Below are 22,703 nucleotides of genomic sequence, written 5' to 3' on the forward strand. Positions count from 1 at the left end.
GATATGTACGACGAATAAGATATAGAACAATACTAGAATAGTATACAATGTATAATTAAATATGATAGAGTGGCTTAATTCATAAAATATTTAAAAAAAAAATAACATAATTGCATAGTTTTTAGGGTTTAAGCATATTTCAAGAATATATTATCAACTTTTAATGAAATTATTAATAGTCTTTTAAGGTTTTATTTTTAGGGCATAAATAAATATCATATTTTAAACTTTTTAGAACATAAAAATCCACTCTCAACAGTTATAACTCTTAAGTCGTAAAATTGTAAATTAAATTAAGTAAACAGAGTGATTTTTAATCGTGCAGCTGCTAATAGTACTTATTATCCGGGTGTTATACGCTTTTATTTTTGCATTTAAGAGTTAAAAAAATATAAGAACATAAATAAGTATCTTTTGAAATAATAAATTAGTTAATCAAAATAAAAAACCTTGAGTAACAAATTGTTATGTAAATAAAAAAAAAAAACACTTAACTAGTTTTAAAACTAGTCCAAACGGCGATTTCCTTCGTTTATCACGAATCATAAAAATCGCATAAGAATTTACTTCCCCTCTATCTGAAATTGTGACAAAAATATAAAATATACCTAACCGTTTTTCATTTGACTTTTGGGTTAGTTGTTTAGTAGGTGTCGTATTACTAATTAACTTTAAATGTTTTAAAACAAATAAACGCAATGAACCTACATTTGCAATTCGAATAGAGTTTAGGACTAGTACCTATATAATATTTATATACAAACCATTATGTAGTTAGCGTGACCGTTGATTTCATCCACAAATCTATTAAACGACTGCAGACCCAGAACCCGTATACAATATTTTTCATTAGCCAGCCATATTCTTTAATTAACAAAAAATTAGTTTAACCGAAATATTGAGGGGAATATTAATAACGAAAAACTAACTCCCATACGACCAGTTGACCAACTTGACTGACTGATATGATTATTGATATTATTCAGAAATACCTAACGTTAATTTATAATCATTATTGTAATTTATAATTCACACAAAACGTAGCAAAAAAGTATGACACGTAAAAATTGTATTTTTTACGGCAAACACTAAATTATCGGAACAAAAACAAATTGGTATAATAATTTAGAGGTTGCCGAACGCTTTTTATTTTTTTGTGTCAAATGTAAACTTTAATTAATTAATTAAGTATGCAGGTACCTTGCTAAAAAGTTGATTTAATAATAATATAACTAAAAAATGAATCAATTATTGTAATAGTTAAGATTTCCATATTTAATATTAAAAAAAAAAATAAATATATTTCGTGTTAAAATCATGATAACATATTTTATATAACGTACCTATAATTGTTAATTTAAAACTAATTAAATTTTTTATTATTCTGTTTAATTGATGTACCTATTCAAATATTGATTTTAAATATAAATAAATATATTTCTTGTTATAATAATATAATAATTGACAAAAGGTTAAATCACCTCAATGTATTTACAAACTGTAATCGTCATTACATCCACTAGTCTGAATACTGAAATAAGAAGTTGTAGTATAGTTTTTAACATAAAACTTAGTTATAATTAAAAAAAAACAAATCAAGTTTCACGTGATCGCTATTTGTATTACCAGCGGGTAGTAATAATAACATTTAATAAATTAACTTTTTTTTTTTAAATTGAGTTAAATTAATATTTTTATCCTCATTCAAAATGTAAACTTTTCGACTTAAATATATTGTTTGTTAATTACTTACTAATAACTTACATCGTAAAGTCTTTAACGTCTGCTAAACTTCATAAACTCAAGTTAACTTTTTTCATTTAACTTTCAAAAACTATCGGTTTTTATACATAAATCATGGGCCCCGAATGACAGATCAACCAAAATAGTATCACAAGTGTTAATATCGATAAGATGTGTCAAGTTGTTTTCCTATATCATATCATTGTCATCTGCGTCTGAAGCTACTTAAATATTGAATACAGTTGAGGAATGACCGATGGGTCAAGTTATTCTTAGGGGATTGAGCTTTTCTGCCATTTTGATTGGACGTTCAAGTCTTAAGCACAACCTTAGATTTCTTTCTTTTGTTTGCTTCGATACGACCGTAGCGAGAAAACTATTGATTTTGAAGACGTGTTTTTTTATTGTTTGAAAGCACTTTTTAGAGTAGTTAAAGTAGTTAGGTACTTCTAAACTTTTTTACAATAATCCGCACGCCCTAATGTTTGAAAAATGGATTATGAATATAATATAAAACATATAGGAAATATCAAATAGCAATATTAAAAAAAAAAAAAAAACCCTAGAAAAATAAATTGATATGTAAGAGTCCTAAGGTTTTTGTTGAACTCGCTTTATAGACATTTTACAATTAATCTAAAAGCTCTCAATAATATTGATGCAACAAATCAAATTAATTATAATGTTGTTTTTGGGCAAATACATTTTGAAAACTTTTTTGAATGTGAAGTAATCACAAATTACGTATCATTATATTATTTGCATTATTATATCGGTTAAATCGTGAATTTAGAATATAAATATTTAAAATTCATATCCATACTATATATATTATAAAAATGTATAAAGTTTTATAATTTTAATAAAAATAATAAAAACAGTTATTTTGTTTGCATTTTCTTCTTGCAAAAATCAAAATATTAATAATGAAAACAGAAAACTTGTCTCCGCTCAGCGTCGTTTTCGTGGAACGCGACGATGATAATAATGGCTTTCAAATTAAATTTAACCTTCTTATTTCTGACGTCAATCTAAAATCTTAGCAGACAAAAATTTCGAATTCTCCGTTTTTAAATAATAATACATACCTGAATGAAATTATGAAAATACTTTTGATATACGTAATTTTAATTAATTTTTTTCAATACAGAGTGAAATATGGATCACCAATAAATATATATCTGTGGTATACGTGGAGTAGTTCATTTATTATACGCTTCACATAACTATATATCTGTGGCTGGTTATAAAAATGGGTGAGATAATGGTAACTTTGTAGTATTTAAAAAACTACATGATTTAAGCACTTAAAACTGCATGATACACAATAAAGTATTGTACTTTCGCGATACGCAACCACTTAATAAAATACTGAATAATAATATGTCATATTATAGAAAAGGATTTGAATAGATATAAGTAGGTAATAAAATGATATAATAAACGATTTTGGAGAATATTGAGAATATTGAAACAAAAGAATATTTTAAAAGAGATATTTTAGTTGTGTATCAAAAATGAGACAAAAATGTAATTAAAAGAAACCCTATAACGATTTGGAATCAATATAAAATGTAGATTACTTATTATACAGTTGATACATTAATAATTCTTTTTTTCTAAAAGATAAATATTGGATTCGACACAATATGGAACATATTATACAATTAATGCAAAATGCACAATATGTTTATATTGATTTCAAACTATAATGTATAACAAGAAAAATTTAAAATGCTTAAAAGTCTTAACTGTTATAAATGTTATAATTTATAATATATCTTGGTCTTCGTGGAATCATTATACCAAGCTAATTATGAGGGATCCTAGTTGAAAGTAGTTGAGAATGCTATATAAAAATTATCAACCTCTCAAAGCAAAATGCTGCATGGCTACGCCACTATACAGAGTTGTGTAATTACACATAATAATACTTTGAATATTAGTGTTTTGATGATAGCAATTTAATAGTCTTATAATTTATTCAATTACCAAAACTATTAATATTGTGATGATAACGTATTAACGTATTTTTCTTCATAGATTCGAAACACTTTTTATAGAACGGTTAAAGTAGTTCGATACTTCTAAAGTTTTGTACAATAACCCAAACGCTTTACCGGTTGAAAAACGAATTATGTATATAATAGAAAACATATTATCGGAAATATCTGTATTTTCAAAAAAACCATTTCGTGATACCTTAAAAACGATTATTGTGTTCTTGGAACGTAGGTATATAGGCGTAATACATATTCATGCTATATGCCGTATTAAAAGTGTAATTTGTATGAATGTTGAAGTAAAAGTATAAAATTGCATGTACATACTAACAGAATCATACCAAAACCAAACCAATCATGAGGGATTCTAGTGGAGTATCCGCTGTATAAAAAATAATCATCTCATCAAAGAAATTACACAACATAATATTGTGAATATTATTATTATTTTGATTACAACGAATTCTCAGTCATATAATTTATTCAATTACGCGTTGTGGAAAAAAAAAAATAATGGATGAATAAAACATGCGTTTTAACATATTTTACGTGTTATTTAAATATTATCGAGCTCTAACGATGACACCGGTTTCGCGTATCCCGTTTAAATAAAAACCTGTGTGATGCTGTGTCAACGAGCTGTTTATTTATTTGACAGATACTTACCAGTGCACGTGCAGATCAACTAGGTTTTACTAAACAATCTCCTTAGGAGCGCAAACATGCCAGAAAATTAGCCGCAGCTAAACATCGGGAAATTATGTTAAGCAATTTTGTACACGGACATTCTGACTGTTAAGTATACACGCTTCTTTGTGTATATTTTACTGTCGTATTTTAATTTGAAAATAATTGTCATTATAAAACCTATTTAATGGTATTAATCTATTACCTAAAATCGTGTCGTTCTACGTGCCACATATAGTGTATGAGCCATATACATTATACAATACCTATTACATTTTTGAGAAAAAGTGATATAGAATAATAAGAAAACAAATAATTTTTCTCTATGTTTCCGCTAGTGGTATAGCTCATAATTTATTTAAATAATAATTTAAAAAGTAAACTTCATACTCGCAAAGTAAATAAATATAAGTAAAATTATCTGTGTGCAATTTACGTTTGTTCTGTCTTAAATATTTTACTTATTAAAATATTTTCTTGAATCTGTGTTTCAATGATTAATCGTGGAAATGTACTTATACAAAATTATGTATTTGATAAGTAATTATGCAAATGTAAAAAAATAGGATTTAGGTTTAAACAAAAGTCTAATGAGTCTCCAGTGTGAAAGACGTTAAAATAATTTGTACACAATTTTTATAATTGGTGTAACGTCTCATTTTTTCCTCGAATGAATAAATAAATACGTATTACTATAGATAATAAACTAGTAACATAATAATAATTGATATTCTATATCAATTTACCAAACCTAGAATATTTGAATGTCAAATCTAACCGTTACTCAATACAAACCGTGCTAGGTATGAATGATATTTTAAAAATTAATGCAATTAACTGATATTTTTGATTGGTTGGTAATATTTATTTTAATCTTTATCATAATAATATTTAGGACCAATCAAAAACATCATACACATCCATAAGCTATATTGAAGAAAAATTACATGTGCGAAAAATTATGATATGATATGATTATGTATATGGTACGTTTATTTAATAACTACATTTACTATATGTCGGTCGATTTGCCGATTTGAGACTTATACATTATACCTCCAGCGGGCAGTTCACCAAGCATGCTCACCCCATTTTCCTTTTAATAATAAATGTATTTAAATTATGATTTTTTTGAATTTTCGAATAAACACAAAGACCATGTTCCTGAATTTGTTTTTACCACTTAAAGTGTATTGCGGTGAATGGTGATACATACATCTGTTTTCAAATGATAACTCCCCTTTTTACTATAAACTATTTAATGGATCATTTTTTTGAAAACGTTAATGTTAATGTACCTGAGATTCACAATCTGAATGAGTGATACTTTAGTTACTAATATGTTTGTGTTAAGAATAATAGTCCTTAAAAATAATTTAACAAAATTATAAAATAGACTACTTGCACAATTTTTTTTTCTTATTTATGATTTCACTGCAGTCTTTCTTATCCACTGTATAATTTGAAAATTGCTGTTCTCGTTTGAAAATCAGAAGTTTATATCTCCACTGGACACTTGTTAAGTAGTCTTAAGTACAAATATCAATAATTTGAGAATATAGGTAGTCTTAAAGTATATTTAAAAATGTAATAAATCGATTAACTGCATTGTTGAAGAAAAAAGGGGGATGAGTATGCTTGGTGAATCATTTTTTAAATGAATACAGAGATTTTATGATATAAAAGTATTATTTTTTAAAATATGTATTGGGTTATATCTAGTTGTTGTGGTATGCAATTATTAATTTTAAATTTGAATAGGTACGTAGGTGGTTTTTTAAAATCAGTTTCATAAACGAAAGTTTTTTTGTTTTGTTTTCTATATGAACTTATTAAATGTTATAAACCTACTTATGGTGATATGCATAAAATGTGATTACTTTATTGAAAAATACTCATCATTTTAAAATAACATTACTGTTTTTGAAATTTATTTTTTCTTATAATTTGATGTCGTTTACAAATCAAACTTTTAAGAAATGTTCCTTTTTCAATTTCTGATCTTTGTAATTATTTTAAACTTTATACATAATTGAATGAGAGCATGGATTTTTAATAACAAGAATAATTATAACAAATTTTTAATCAGTTATATCTTATAAATTATAATTATTTAAAGTTTATATAAGCAGAGTTGTAGTGTACTTATACTAACATTTTGAGAAGTTCACGTTTGTACCACTCCCATTTGTTCAGTCTGCTCATATATGCTTCAAATAATAATTAACTACTCGTTAGACATTTTTATATTTTTAAATACTCAGAACTACCTATATCCTGAATATTAAATTAAAATTAAAAATACGTGTTGTCATTCGAATAAGTAAGAAATTAAAAATAAATACAATACATTATAAGATAATATTTCTATCCTTCAAAAACAATTTAATACTTTTTGATTCGAACAGTGTTAAGTGCTCAAAAAAATCACTCAGTATATTGTTATATTCAACTCTGGTTAATAATCTATTTGATATTTTTCAACTAAAAATAATGATATAAAGTAATATACTATATACCCACGGACACTTTTATTACTTTATTAAACGATTAGGCTGGGTAGGGCCTGGCCAAAATAAAAATGTCAATAAATCAAAATTTCCAAAGTTATTTTTATTATAATGCATTATCTATACAATTTTTGGTAAACTAATTAGATATAAAACGTGTCTGGCGTCTTGTATTCAGTGGCCACGCCCTACTCAAAAAATCCACCACTGTATTGAATACTATTATTTTTTTTTCTTACTTGACAGTTAATGAGTTAATTTGGTCTTTAAAAAGTGTTTAATAGTATTCGACATATTCAGTAGTTTAGGTCATGCGGACACTAGACAAGGTTCGTTTTTAAGACCATATAATCATGGGGCGTGTGTAATAATTATTAATTAATAATAAAGTAAATTTTAGGTAATTTGTAATTCGGATAACAACACTCGTAAAAACTTGAAATTTGGGTTGTTTACTTATATTAGCCTTACCTAAACATGGTAAAATTTTCAAAACATTTGAGAGACTTTTTAAATCTAAGATTTGAAAATTTTTAATAATCTATAATATATCCTAGACAGATAAACCGTCTCCTCTCAGATTCGTTTTTCGTATACAAACATATATAATATCATTGGATTCAAATTTAATTCCATCGATTACAGTAACCAACTTGTAATCTACTGTACTGCAGAGCGACACCCACGACTTAGCCGCTTTTTTTCTCTTTACTCCTTACAACTGGGACAAAATAAATGACCGAGACGTGACTGTGAAACTGGCCACACTTGCAACCACGCATTGTAAAATATTTTTAAAAAAACTAAACAAAACAAAAACTCGACTTTTCCGTCACAGGTGGAATTGTCTTAATATATTTAAAAAAATAAAAATTGTTTTGTTTTAATTTTGTTCTCCCTCCGTGGTTCCACAAGCTAAGTGATAACATGATGTGTGGTGAACGGCATACTGAAATTTTAAAATAATTACGATGTCGGTATGACAGAACAAGAATGGTGTAATTAAAGTATTATTACTATTGTGACGGTATACTTACCGCAACACGCCAGTATACAGATTAAAATTAAGGTTTTTATTAATACTAAAATTCAGTAAAACCGATCAAAGACTACAGTAAAACCGATGAATAATCTTGTTAAATACTTGAGTAAAAGTATACTTTCTTGGCAACATATTCAAATACGTATTTATAATAATATCATAAATTCCATGTACTAAAATAAAATATCTATCAATTTTGAAATTTTTATTTATTTAAAATATTTATTATCTACTATTACTTAAAATAAATACTGAAAAAAATTGTTGTAAGTTAAAACAAAATTAACCAATATAAAAATATTCAAATCTGTAATAGGTAGATGCTTTCATTTTATTTTACCTACTTAAATTTATATAACGTGTTTTATTCAAAATAATTTATTTGTATCTATACTAAGTACTTACATGTATACTTACTTATTTTTCACAATATGATAACCGACTTATAAAACGCACTATCAAAGAATTATAATTTCAATTTTCAATTATAATTTTAATAAAATTTATAATAAAAATATTACTGTATAATATTATGTATCCATAATATTTTATATATTTTTTTTTATTCTTGGCACATCATTAATTATACTTCTTATTAGCTTTCTTCTAAATAAATATCATAAATATTATATATTTTCACATATGTATCTAAAAATATTATCAAGCATTTATATCCATATATATATATATATATATATAATAATATCTAATAGTACCTAATACTTAATTATATACGAAATACCTATGGTTGATTATAAGCCTTGCCTATATTATTATGTTATAGTATATAATATATATATATATTATTAAATAAATAGGGTATCTAATCTACGGATATTTTGAAGTTTACAAAAGTTTTAACAGATTAACGTAACGATTATAAATACATTTTTACATAAGCACTAGGTATAGATTATGAACAATTAAGATAAAAATACTAACTTAGTTTGTTAATGATAACAATTAAACATTTAATGAGTGGGAGTGAGATTTTGGATATTAAGGAAGTTAGAGCAACAATTAGAGGGTTTAAGATTAATTTAAATTTATTAAGGAAAGTGATGATGATAAGCAGAGGTTGGTTGGATCGATGTTTTCTGTGATTTTGGCGTATGAAGGTTTTCCCTTTGAGTTTGGGCTTGAATTGGGTACTTCATGCCCACTCCTGCGAGTTGCAGGTGGTATAGCAGATGTTTGGATGTGTTGAATTACTCGTTTTGCTGTTCTGGTTTTTTATTTAGTGCGGCTTAATATTTTTTTGAATATTTGACATCCTTTATAATTGGCTGTAAGATTTTCAACATAGTTATCAAATTTTACTAGTTCCTCCAGTTTTTAGTGCAATCATTATTGTGGTGATCTTATCCGAATTTCACACAACTCAGTTTGGACGGCAGTAATTATAAGTGTGTCTGTATATTTGACAGTGATATGGAATTGAGGAGGACCCAGTTATCTGTTTATAGTATATCAGTAATATGATGATATTATTATTCAAATTTGTACGAAGGTTAACAAATTGCTTACGGTTCGGAGGTTTTCGTTTAGTTCAGATATTTTTTCTTGGCTTCAGTCACTGCGACAACCGTCGATGTATAGCAGGATATTATAGCGGCATCTAGCGTTCCAACGCTCGTCTTCCTCCGGCAATCGGGGCACGCATAAAAACGATGGTCGGGACGATTTTGAATGAAATTCGGTTCATATTATAAGAATATATTATATATGTGACAAATCCATCTTTTCGTCCCACCCACCCATCACGTTTGGCCACAAGCTTTGATCACCACAACATTTTTGCTTTTTTTCAACTTAAATTATTCAAATTTTCTCTTACAATTTTTCTTTTTGTTTGTATTCGTGATATGTAGTACATTATTTTAATATAAAGATACGTTTTGATACATACTGAAAGTACCTACCTTCAACAGTGTCAGATATGCCAGTCGAGCATTCGAAAAAATCTTAAAGGGCCTCCAAAATTTTAAACTGGTATGTAGGAAAAAAAGGCCAAATCACGTTATTGTTTTACAGCTATGTAATTGTTCATTCTGCAAAAAAACGAGATTAGATAATCATTATTTTTTTATTGATATTATAATTTGGCCAATTTTGGAAGGTAAAAAATATTTCTCGAAGTGCCAAGAGTCAAGAATAACTTATCCGACCCTGCTTACTACTGAAAAAAAAAAATGTTTTGTATAATAGTAACTACTGTAAAAAATATATCGATCAAACGAATTTTCTCTAAATGTACCTACATAACTTTTAAAAATAAATGTTCCAAATAATTGATATATGGGTACAATTAATATATTATATTATTACAATATTACCTTATATTTCGTGGTTTCGTACGTCTTCAACAGAATATAGCTTCTAGCCAACGCCTATCATCTAATGCCGTCAATTATTAATAATTAATGGAACAGTGCTGCATGGAATTTGTGTTTGTACAAAATAATAATCCAATAACTTGGCCAACAGCTTTAAGTTATGCTGTTGAGTTACACAGTTTGTTTGTTTAAATTTTAGTATAATAATTCCAATAATACCAAATATAATACCAATATCATCTCGGATGCTTGGTTTTAGTAATTTGTTTTAAATTCATTTTTGACAATTTATTATAAAGCATGATATGATAATACGAATTATGATCATATTATACAGCAGCCGTGCGTATAAAATTGTGTATCTAATCTATTGAATGATACACTTTTTTTATGAACAATTTTTTCCTTTTATTTCGTCAACCTTTTTATTAAAATATTGAAGTGTATAAATTTTGTGGTAAGTAGTAATATTTAGGTAATGTTAAATCTGATTTTGAATTTTTTGTATTATTAAGTTGTTTGAATTAGAATTAAATATTAATTTTAGGATCATAAAATGGCTTTTTAATAATCACTGTATAATAAAATTCTAAAATATGTTTTTTATTGCAACTTGCAATTATAATATTATGTCTACCAAAACACACAGATCACACTTGCTTGTTTGAGTATTGGTGCAGTACTCGTGTGCCTATAGGCTTATCTAGTCAGTTGTACCGATAAATACGATCGATCGAATCATGTTCAAATGTTTAATTCTTTTATTCTTCTCAAAAAAAATGATCTTAATATAGGTACTACTACTACTACTACTACTATTGCAATGACGACATAAGCGAATGTTTGGCATATAATGTACTAGACTATACTATACCAATTGAAAATTGAATGCACTTGCTATAGTCTGACATAATAATATTATACGGTAGGTACATATAAATGGTTTCAAGATTACGAAACAACGTGCACTCGTGTGGAATAATAACTCAAGTGTCTCGAGTACATAAATTATTTATAGGTTTTTAATGTTTATCCTTTGAGTTTATTTAGCTGCAGTTGCCACGATGGTGAGGGGCTGACTTTTTATTATCGTTCACGATAGGTATATGTTTCAGTGTTTATGTGGTTCGCGACTATATTTGTACTTCTTGTGAACAAAATATTGTGATAAAATATCGTTAAATTCATTTTGATGAATTATATGTTTCCGATCAGTGTGAAACTTATAGCACACCGCACACGCGTGTATTGGACCATAATAGAGTCGAGGGAATTACTTAGAGAAAAAAAAAACTATTTCAAACTATTTTTATCCAAGAAAGGAATAACAATAAATATAATAATTTATAACCTTCGTCATCGTTAGGACCATACTTTATACTTCTTATATTATGTATTAGACGGAACGTTTAATAAGTATCATGCACGTGTCCAATTTCCATAAATTGCGTTATAAATCATAACACACAACGAAACATGAAAACGGTATATTTATATATAAATGGAGGTACATTGGTTTGAGTTATTGAATATATTTTATAAATATACGTAAAAGTAGTTAAAAATGATAACATTTAATATTTTTGTATTTTAATTCGGTCCAATAGTTTTTGAGCTGGAGCCAAAAATGCAATTTAACTTTTAAAAGTCAATTTCAAATAAATGCATTCTTGTATGACGAATAATTACGATCGATAATTTTAGACGTCAACAATAACATTTTAGAACGTCATTTTATTACGCCTTATTATGGCATTTTAAAACTAACTTTAAAATAACGTTCCATTTAGTCTTCTCTAGTTCAATTTTAATTCAGCTTACTTTTTACATTCATATTTCCGATTTCGATTAAAGAGATTAATGAAAAAAAATGATCTTGGGTTTGTTCTATAAAAAGTCAATATCTATAGTCATTAGTTTATTGACAAATTGTATTAATATATTTAAATTTAAAAGCTTAAAGTTCATATGGATAAAAATATCAACTTGATTCAGTTAAAAAGAAAATATAAATACTTTAAAAAATATATATATAATTCAATTTAATGTTACAAAACTTCTTCCTGTACCTTAATTATAGTCATTTATGCAATCAAATATGTCAAAAATATTATTAAACATAGAAATATTTCTTTTTATTTATAATTATTTTATGTAGTGGGATAAAATAAAGTGTTTTTCAAATAATATTGCTATACTTTAATATATATAATTTACTCGGCACGTCTTGCTCTTTTTATAAGTTATTTTTACTTTTAAATTATAATATATATATCAAACAATTAATATTATGGCAGCGTATCACGATTTAAGATCCCGTGCACATATAAACACACAAATAAATATACATATATATATATAATACAGTCCAGTCTCTATAACTCAAATCTCAAGGGGAATAAAAATAAATTTGGTTTTTTCGAGTTACATACTTCAAACAAAATTTCAAGAGGTACCAAACAATTTCGAGATATCAAGGTTTTCGAGTTATCGAGACTAGACTAATTTGACACTATATATATATATATTATATATAGTAATTTTCTGAATAGTTCTGTACCATCTGTGATCGAATGATCAACAAAATAAATAATTGCATTTAATATGTCACTCTTCGGCTGAGCTGATTCATAATACGGATTATAGTCTGAAAGTGTAGATAGGTACCTATACTTTTAAGTGTAACGTGTATTCCTTTACCCATTCGTTTTCCATTGTTACGTTATGGCATTTTAATAAAGGTCAAAATCAAAATAAATGTGTTTATAACCCCATCATACGCCACCAGACAGCAACAATAATAAACAAATTTATATTTTGTACTAGGTATCTATTTGATAATTAATGTATTGAAAAATACACACAGTTCCAGACTTTAGTGTACGTAATAATCCCAAACGTGCGTTGTAATACAATATTATATACTTATATATAATTTTATCATGCAATACAAATTTGTGTAGTAAAAACACTTTACACGTGACTTTATAATTTATTCTATAAACGTCGGAATCTAAGTATTACGTATTGTAAATTTGTAAATATCATTATTTGAATTTTGTAGTGGTTTTAGAAAAAAAAAATAGGGAGAAATTGTGAAGGTATAACATGACGTACCTACACCTAAGCGATTTTCAACCGAGCCATAACGACTCACGGCATAATGATCTGGTCTGGTTTGTTAAATATTCCTTACCATTTATAACGGTCCTTATACTTTAAAATACTCACGTATTACCGATGTCTTTTTCAGATTTGAAAGATAACTATTTTAGAGAACAAATTAATATCTAGTTATATTGTAACATGGTCGGGGATGACCAGTTAAATATATTATGATTTTCAGGGAAGAAGTTAGTTTCCTTGAATATATTTTAACCGTTGCTCGGGAGCATAATGAAGGGTATTCAGGATTTTTAATATTGCAAATAAATGCAGATTGATCTAAATAATTGCTAATACATAAATGTTAATTATTACTTACGAGCAAGGTTTACCAAAATGTGAGACTGTCTTGGAGTTTAAGTGCATGTGATGATAATCGCGGAGAACTGCCGTTCTCTTATATATTCGAATTTGGCTGTAGCCTTACAGTAATATATGTATGACTAAACAGGAGGGGCTTAATATATATTAAGCATAATATTTATGTTATGTATTTAATATAAATGTACATATAATATGTAGATATCTTTTGTACATATTATGTTAATATAAGTTATGATGTAACAATCTTTACAATAATATAATATAATATACGTACTTAGCCCTTGTTACACCTTCTAATTGAATGTTATTATTAAATTTTGAATTATTCCGTTGAATATTATAATAATCGATTCGTTTTTACTGTAAAATCTAATTTAAATGTCACAGTAATAATAGCTATTTTTTTTTTTTTTTTTTTTTTTTATTAATGATAAGGCTTCAACAATAAAGTCATTAGCCGGAAAAACATGTTTACAAGTTATTTACAATCATCTTAATATTAATATTTAAATAAAGGAAGTACAGTATAATACAGGTATATGGTGTTAATGGTATAGGTAACAGTAATATATAATTATTTAAATTCTATTATAGAGATTAGTTATTTTAAGGAATGTTATTAGGAGGTTAAAATTATCTATACTTAAAATATCTTTTAATGTTAAGTGTGGAAAGATTTTTCTTTGTTCAGATAGATTAGGGCATTCCAGGAGTAGGTGTGCTGTGGAAATCGGTGCGTTGTTGCATAGTTCGCAGTTTGGTCTCGGCTCTCTTCTCATTAGGTGTACGTGTGAGATGTTAGTGTGTCCAATTTTCATCCGTGTCCATATTACTTGTTGTCTTCTCGTACTTGAGGGAGGATTTGGGTTAGGTGACAGAAAAGGTTTTATTTGATGTAGTTTGTTGTTCAGTTCCTGGTCCCAGAGTCGTTGGTGAATCTTTTTGCTATTTATTAAGGAGTTTCGGGCGGTGTCCTTGAAAGACGAAAGGTCTAATTTGGGGGTATTGATGTTGGTGGAGGCGGCTTCTTTAGCTGCTACATCAGCTTTTTCATTTCCTGGTATGTTTTTGTGGGCAGGAATCCACATGAAGGTTACCGAACGGGGGGCAAGGGAAGAGGCTCTTTCTTGTATGTTTTTTATTATTTCATTTGATGTCCCTTGGTTTTGTATAGCTAGAATAGAACTAAGGGAGTCGCTGGCGATTAAGAAAGATTTTGTATTTTTCCAATTTTGTTCAGTTAGTTCTATGGCTTTCAGGATCGCTAGTGCCTCGATGGTGAAAATAGAATTAATCTCCAGTGAAGAGAACTTAAAGGTTTCTTCATCTGTGATTATAGCTAGTCCTGTTTTGACGTTGCATTTTGATCCATCGGTGTATATAATTTTATGATTACAGAAATTCTTAAGTATAATGTCATTAAAATGTTTAGGGATTTCGGACGGCTCTATGTTTTGGATTTCTTGGATCATTGAGGTGTTGATGTTTAGGTTCATTTTCCAAGGGGGGAATATGTAGGGCGTAGGGGAGAGCAGTTTAGGCAGTGGTGTATTTGTTGTGTCAAGCCATTTTTTAATTCGTGTAGATATTGGTTGATTTTTTTTTAAGTGTAATGAAGGAGGTGAAGTGTTGAAAAGGTATGGTGATATAGCATTGTTCTTGTCGGCTAGTCTTTTAAGTGCAAATTTATAGGTGAGCATGTTTCGTCTTATTTCGAGTGGAGGAGTATTTGCTTCACATAGAATGCTAGGTATGGGGCTGGTTTTAAATGCGCCAATACTCAGTCGAATTCCTTGGTTGTGGATTGGATCTAATGGTTTTAAGATTGCTTCAGGGGCTGCTCCGTAAATTATGGAACCGTAATCTATGACGGATAGTACTAGACTTTTATATGTTCTCATTATGATGATGCTGTTAGCACCCCATGCTCGATTGGAAATGGCCCTGATTACATTTAATCTTGATTTGGTCTTAGTTTTTAAAAATTTTATGTGTTTGGACCAGTTTAGTTGATTGTTTAGGTTTAAGCCTAACATTTTTAAGTCATTTGTGGGCGGAATTAGAATATTGTTCATGTAAATATGAGGTGGGGTTATATTTGTTTTGTATGAAAAAAGGATACTTTTGGATTTTGCTGGGCCAAATTTGAATCCCGTAGATTTTTCCCATTTGCTGATTTCATTTATGGCGTTTTGCATGATTGTTTTAGATGTGTTTACATTTCTTCCTTTGCAGTAGATAGTACTATCGTCGGCAAACATAATGGTTTTGAGTGGTGGTGGTATTATACTTGGAAGTTCGTTAATAGCTATTATAAAGAGGGTGACACTTAAACTTGATCCTTGGGGAATGCCGTTTTGGAGATTGTGATTACTGGAGTAGGTTTCGTTTAATTTCACAGAGAAGGTTCGTTTTGATAGAAAATTTGAGATATAGGCGAGTGTATTGCCATTAATATTATTTTTTTTGGAGTATATCTAGTATTCTATGGCGCCAAACCATATCGTAGGCTTTTTCAATGTCAAGTGAAGTTAAAAGTACGTGTTGTTTGATGTTGAAGGCTGAGTAAATGTCTTCTGTTAGTATAGTTAAAGCATCTATGGTGGACTTATTTCTTTGGAAACCAAATTGTTGGTTGCTGATAAAATTTGTATGTTTTAAAGTCCAATATAATCTTTTGCTAACAATTTTTTCCAGCAATTTGCTTAGGGTGCATATTAGAGATATTGGCCGGTAAGATGTAACTTCGTGTCGATCTTTGTTGGGTTTAAGTATTGGTATAATAATGGCTCTTTTCCAAGAAGTAGGGAAAGTCCTCTTCTCCCATATTAAGTTGAAGATTTTTAGTAGTATAGAGATGGCACTGATAGGAAGATGTTTAATAAATATGTATGGTATTTCATCATGGCCTGTGCTGTTTTTTGAATTGCATTTATAAAGTGCATCATAGAGTTCCTGTACATTGATAGGTGTGTTTATTGGATGGTTTTCATCCATTGAAAATGTAATTGGATTATCTGTTTCATTTTTTGATTTTGAGTTTCTAAATTCGGGGGAATAATTTTCATCACTGCTGTTTTTTTCAAAGATTTCAGCAAGGGCTTCAGCTTTTTCTAAGGAGGAGTGGTAATAATAGCTATTGTAGGTACCAAACTAATAGAAATCAAATTAATTGTCTTTTTGAACCAATTATAATTTTTACTAGAAAAACAGGAGTGAGTGGTTAACCGAGTAATTAAATTATTTTATAAAATTGAATACTCTCAAAATAGTGTTCTTCATTATTTTAAGTTATAATTTATAATTTATAAACACTTTGAAGTTTTCATTCAAGATCCAAAACGTAAATTGGTTGTACATTTATATTATACTAGTAATAATATTTGAGGATATGCAAAATATAACTGAGTTATGCAAACTATAAACCTTTTTTAATAAGTTATTTCGTTAATGAACTTTTTTGTATATTGGCAAATTGCAGTGGTAACTAAAAATACCACCTAAATAATTGTATACATTTCATTAAGCAGGTACTAGACATTTACTTATATTGGTAAACAAAAGTTTTTGCAGTTGACACTAATACACTATGTATTATAGTATTATGAACACAGTACTGACTGAAACATTTAGAACATTGAAAACTGATAAAATAAAAAATATTTACGTTTGGTACCTACTATAATGTCAATGTACCTATCAAATATAAATAGCATACCATTATATTATGTGTGTCTTCTAATGAGTTTTTAACGACACTTGAATTGTTTTAACTTTTTAAGTGAGTTATGTGAATTTTTGAATTTTTGAATTGTAATATTTTATATAAATACTAACCTATTATAATTTGCTTAAAAAATTAAATGTTATTAAAACCCTAGATAATTTTCTTATTTTTTAGTTATTTTTATTTGTAAGTTTGAAAATAGTATTACATACAATACTGATTACAACAGTAAAAAATACAGACAATGTATTATAGACATTATATTTGTAAAAACAATGTGACCAATATAAATATTAAATATAATCCTATTGTCAAAATAATAATAATTATAACTTATTATGAACAAAAATGTATGATATTGTATTTAAAAAATAATTGTATTCAGAAAATGCTTACTATTTGGAAAGTAATCCATTCGGAAAAAAGGATATTCGGGAATTATTTCGATTGGTGTTGAAAAATACTAGAAATAAAAATGTATTACCTATGGTTATAGCACATTTGTGAGACGAGGCGTTGACTACACTCAGGATTTGGCGTACCTTCAATGATATAACAGATGTGATAAAATGTTTTTGAATTTTGCACGACTAAAATAGTGTACTGGCTTAAAATAGTTATTACAAAGTGCTCAAAAATGATTTCGCCCGAATTTTAATATCAGGTATTCTGGTAATATAAGACTGGTAAATGTGTTTACATACGAATATTTTTATTGTTACATGATAGGTGCTTAACAGGATGGGACTACACACGTAAACGAAACTGTTGAAATCAAAAATAAGGTTATTGTTATTAATTCGACTGCAAATCACTGTCTGTACCTACTTAGTATAATATACTTTACTTATTCCCTGTTTTATAATATTTTACTTCCTATAAGTACCTGATTGTTTTAACTTATCATAGGTAGTAATTATGCGTCGTCAAACAACTCGACGACGCGTCGCAACGTTAACAAGACGAAATAATCGTATTAATCGTCGTTTTATTTTATATTATTAATAGATTATTATTTTTACTATAGGACTACGTGTTTCAATATCATGGATCAAAAATTGGTGTGTTGGAACCACACGTGTTCGCCGTGGCCGAAGCAGCCTATAACAGTTTGCAGACCGGAGACATAGACCAATCGTGCGTGATATCAGGCGAAAGTGGAGCAGGAAAGACGGAAACGACCAAATTCATTTTGCAATATTTGTGCTCGGTGACCAGCAACGTGAGCACGTGGGTCGAACAGCAGATACTCGAAGCCAACACAATTTTGGAGTCGTTTGGTGTGTATATTATTATTTATAGAACCAGTGTATCTACGATATTATAATATTATTATATAATTACATATTATATAGTTTACACGACCTGTAAAAATATTACATAGGTAATGTGGAGTCGCTGGCTCTTATACAGTACATGCATATTATGGAGGGATGTTCGAGGGGAGGGAGATCTTTGAAAACAATAAGAAAACTGAAGTAGACAACATCATATTGTTTACTATTATGAAGAATTTTAAAAGAATAAAAGTTGATTTACAATAGAATATCCAAAATGGTTTTAAATAAACCTAAACACTTGATACATCATGAGCAGGCACAAATAATAAAAAAAATTGTGTCATTTTTCAAATGAAAACATAATATGTCCAACATTCTTTGATATCTAAATATAAATAATAGTAATAATATCGGTCATGAAAATGACTAAAAATTAAAACAACTGACTGTTGTAAATGATTAATTAGTAAAAACTAAAATTTGTTCCTGAATGTGCTTTACGAGTAGGATTTTTCTTGTAATTTATATTTTTGAAACATGAAAAGTGAGGATTTACAACGGTTGTTCACGACTTCTAATCGGATTCAGTTAAATACTGTGACGGTTATTAAGTTAAATTTTCTCATTGGGCCAATTACACGGCAATGCATCAGCGAGTATGCAGACTTTCCGGTCTATGTCTCTAATTAATGAAATACAACCATTAATTAATGTCTTATAATTGAACCTATAATCAAATTATCAATGTTTTGGAATCGACGTTGCACGTAGGTTGATACTAAGACGGTATTCATCACATACGAAAAACAAAATTAATTATGGCTATATCCCATGCTCGAAAGTCGAAATAATAATATGTCAACTGTTTTAATTTTAAATTTTTAAGTCGTTTGCTACTGAAGATTAGGTATAAGTAATTCAATGTCATTAAGTAAAGTACAGATGCGTATGGAGGTATGAATGATGAATGTATTACGATTCGATATATTTATAGATTAGGAATTGAAAATATCTATATTTATCGAAACTTTATCATAGCGTAAACAACTTGTATGTTTCATATCATGAAAAACTAATGATTATAGAAAGAGGTTATTTTGAAAATTATGACATCTCACTGGCACCTGTGTTAAGTTTTTTTTTTTTAACCGAACGAAGTAATATCGTGTCGTGAGGTAGGTAAAGATGATGGTTAGTTTTCGAAAATACGTTTAGGGGGAAAAAATTATATTATATAGTATTATAAATAAATTATTTAATAAAAAAAAAAAAAAACTAACGGAGTTAAACGTTATTTGCTATGTAACCTACTTGTAAGACGGAGAAATAAAATATGTGTGTAGCACCCTCTTAATGTAGATAGGTATCATAGAAGACAAATGCCTTACTTTTTTCTTTCTAACGATTCAAGGTGGTATTTGAGTGAAATTAATATTGGTATAAACTATAAATAGTAAATTTAACTTGGCATTGCAATAAATAATCTAAAGTACATAAAATTGGCTTTAATAAAATTATTAACTCATTTAAATCCTCTATATCGACGACCGGTAAGGAAAACGTTGTTAGTTTTTCAAAAGATATAAACGTCCAGTATTTATATTTTATGAAATAAAATTTTTTTGTTCCAGATATTATTTAAATTAAAACTATAGTTTTAAAAATTAAAAACTAACTGTTGTTTTACCAATTATAATATATATATATGAATTTCACTCATGAAATAAATGATACTTATTAGTTATTACACATTTTGCAAAAAGTGGGTTTCCATAAAACGCAATACTTAAGAACTGTATAATATAATAATTTTGTATTTTGGATATTGTGACATATGACAACAATAATAGTTATGATTAGCCAATATTTTTTATATTTTGTATTTTTTGTTAGGTAACGCGAAAACTGCAAGGAACGACAATTCTAGCCGCTTTGGAAAGTTCATGCAGGTGTGCTTCGATGGAAAATGGATGATTAAAGGATGCATTATACAAGATTACCTGCTTGAACAGTCGAGAATTACGTTCCAAAGTGCCGGCGAACGGAACTATCACGTGTTTTATCAGCTCGCCGAAGGCGCTAGGGTAAGTCGTTTTCGGATAAGTACCAGTTAGAATGTAATATAATATAATATACCAAAAGTACCCATTAGAATAATGGAATGCATAGATACTGATACTATAATATTGCAACCAAAAATTACAACTATTTTCTGACGTCTTTTGAATCACTTATTATTATTTTTATTGCTCTAAGAGAAATTATTCAATAATCAATTTTAAATTTTTAAATTTTAATAATTTTTAACTGTTTGATAAAAACACAATAATTAGTGATTACCTCCCTAAATATTTTAACGATGGGGTTTTTTTTATTACAAAGTAGGGCCAAATAACAACCAAGATAAATTCGTACTTTTGGGACGGTTTTAGTGAAAAAAAAAATACTAAGAAAAATACCTAGAAATATTAAAACTAAATGCAAATAAACCTTTTAAAACAAATTTTTCGTTATTTAGAATACTGAGAAAATATTTTCAGTGGCGTGCACTGCATGCTTTATACTCATTATTTTTTAAATATGTGCATAATACGTCATAATACATTTTTAACATTTTTAACATTTAAATATTTATTTTTGAATCGTTCGTGTTTTGAATTTTACATCAGAAAAACGAAATTAATAAGGGTGATATATAATATTAAAAGAGATCTGCAAATATATAATCGTATTTTGAATGTCCAAAAGATTTAATACAAATCGAAATTACGAGTGTTCGCTGTTAAGATAATAACCCTATATTGTGTAAATATATGAAAATAACGTTTTATCAATACTTTAGCTATTCATATTACTTATTAGTATATCGGCTAAGTGTCTTTCGTATAAATTTAAAATTACATTTTATTTATTCAATATATACTAATAAGGCATTTTTATTCTGACTGTTTTTGTTAAATGCACTTAATACATAGGTAATACAAATTCAATAAACATTTTACCTCTTGAGGGTGTTATATTAATAACATTATTTACGAATAGGTACCCAATACATTTTTGTGTGACTTAAGTTGAAAATTTAAAAATTATTTTCATAAAACAAAAAAAAAAATGATATTCTTTTGATTGACCGGACAATAATAATATATATTATGTTTATTCGTTATGTTATCGACAGCATAATAAGGACTTGGTGGAGCTGTACAAATTGAAACCACCCGAGTTCTACAACTACCTGAACCAGTCGGGCTGCATAATCATTGACGGCGTTTCGGACGTACACAAATTCGATGCGCTGCGTTTGGCGTTCAACGTGCTCCGCATACCACTCAACATGGTCGATGGTATTTTCTGCGTTTTATCAGCCATCTTGTGGCTGGGAAACACGGTTTTCCGGGTAAATATACACCATTAATATCATAAATTGTATTATACAATATGATATACCTAGCTCCATAAAACAATTAGGTAGGTAATATAGTTCTCAGAATTTAGTGGAATATTAAAGCGGTTGAGTTGGCTTTCGTTGAAAAATAACACTTAACCACTAAAATATAACAATATTGTTCTATACGAGTCGGACTTAAAATCGTAGGTAAACATTACTAAATAATATTAAAATATTGTACACTTAAGTAGTATGCAAATAAAATGATGAAATATACCTACAATTAATAATATAATATATTATATATGCTTTCCAAAAACTATATGGGTATATAAAAAAAAAAATTAAAAAATAACGTTTAAGACTTTTATCTTTAGGTGTTTTAATTTTTGAAATTCAAAAATTCATAACCTTTGTCTTCTGGGCTCCCAATACATATTATTATAACACAATATGTTATTTAAGACTTCAGTTAAGGAAATAACATAAATAGTAAAT

At 27.9% G+C, this 22,703-nt stretch overlaps 1 protein-coding gene across 3 annotated transcripts in view; it reads left to right on the plus strand.

Annotated features, from left to right (window-relative positions):
* The window catches only part of Myo81F (unconventional myosin 81F), a 141,938-nt gene that overhangs the window by 98,578 nt on the left and 20,657 nt on the right, over positions 1–22,703 (plus strand). For all 3 annotated transcript variants that reach the window (XM_015513577.2, XM_089217489.1, XM_015513578.2), the window contains exons 4-6: positions 18,565–18,817; positions 20,711–20,901; positions 21,996–22,214. In XM_015513577.2, coding sequence (XP_015369063.1) covers positions 18,565–18,817; positions 20,711–20,901; positions 21,996–22,214 — 663 coding nt within the window. The remainder of the gene's footprint in view (positions 1–18,564; positions 18,818–20,710; positions 20,902–21,995; positions 22,215–22,703) is intronic.

This window comes from Diuraphis noxia, unplaced genomic scaffold, assembly GCF_037042655.1.
Source record: "Diuraphis noxia isolate RWA-SAM2 unplaced genomic scaffold, SU_Dnox_SAM2 contig0001, whole genome shotgun sequence".
Lineage (NCBI taxonomy): Eukaryota > Metazoa > Arthropoda > Insecta > Hemiptera > Aphididae > Diuraphis > Diuraphis noxia.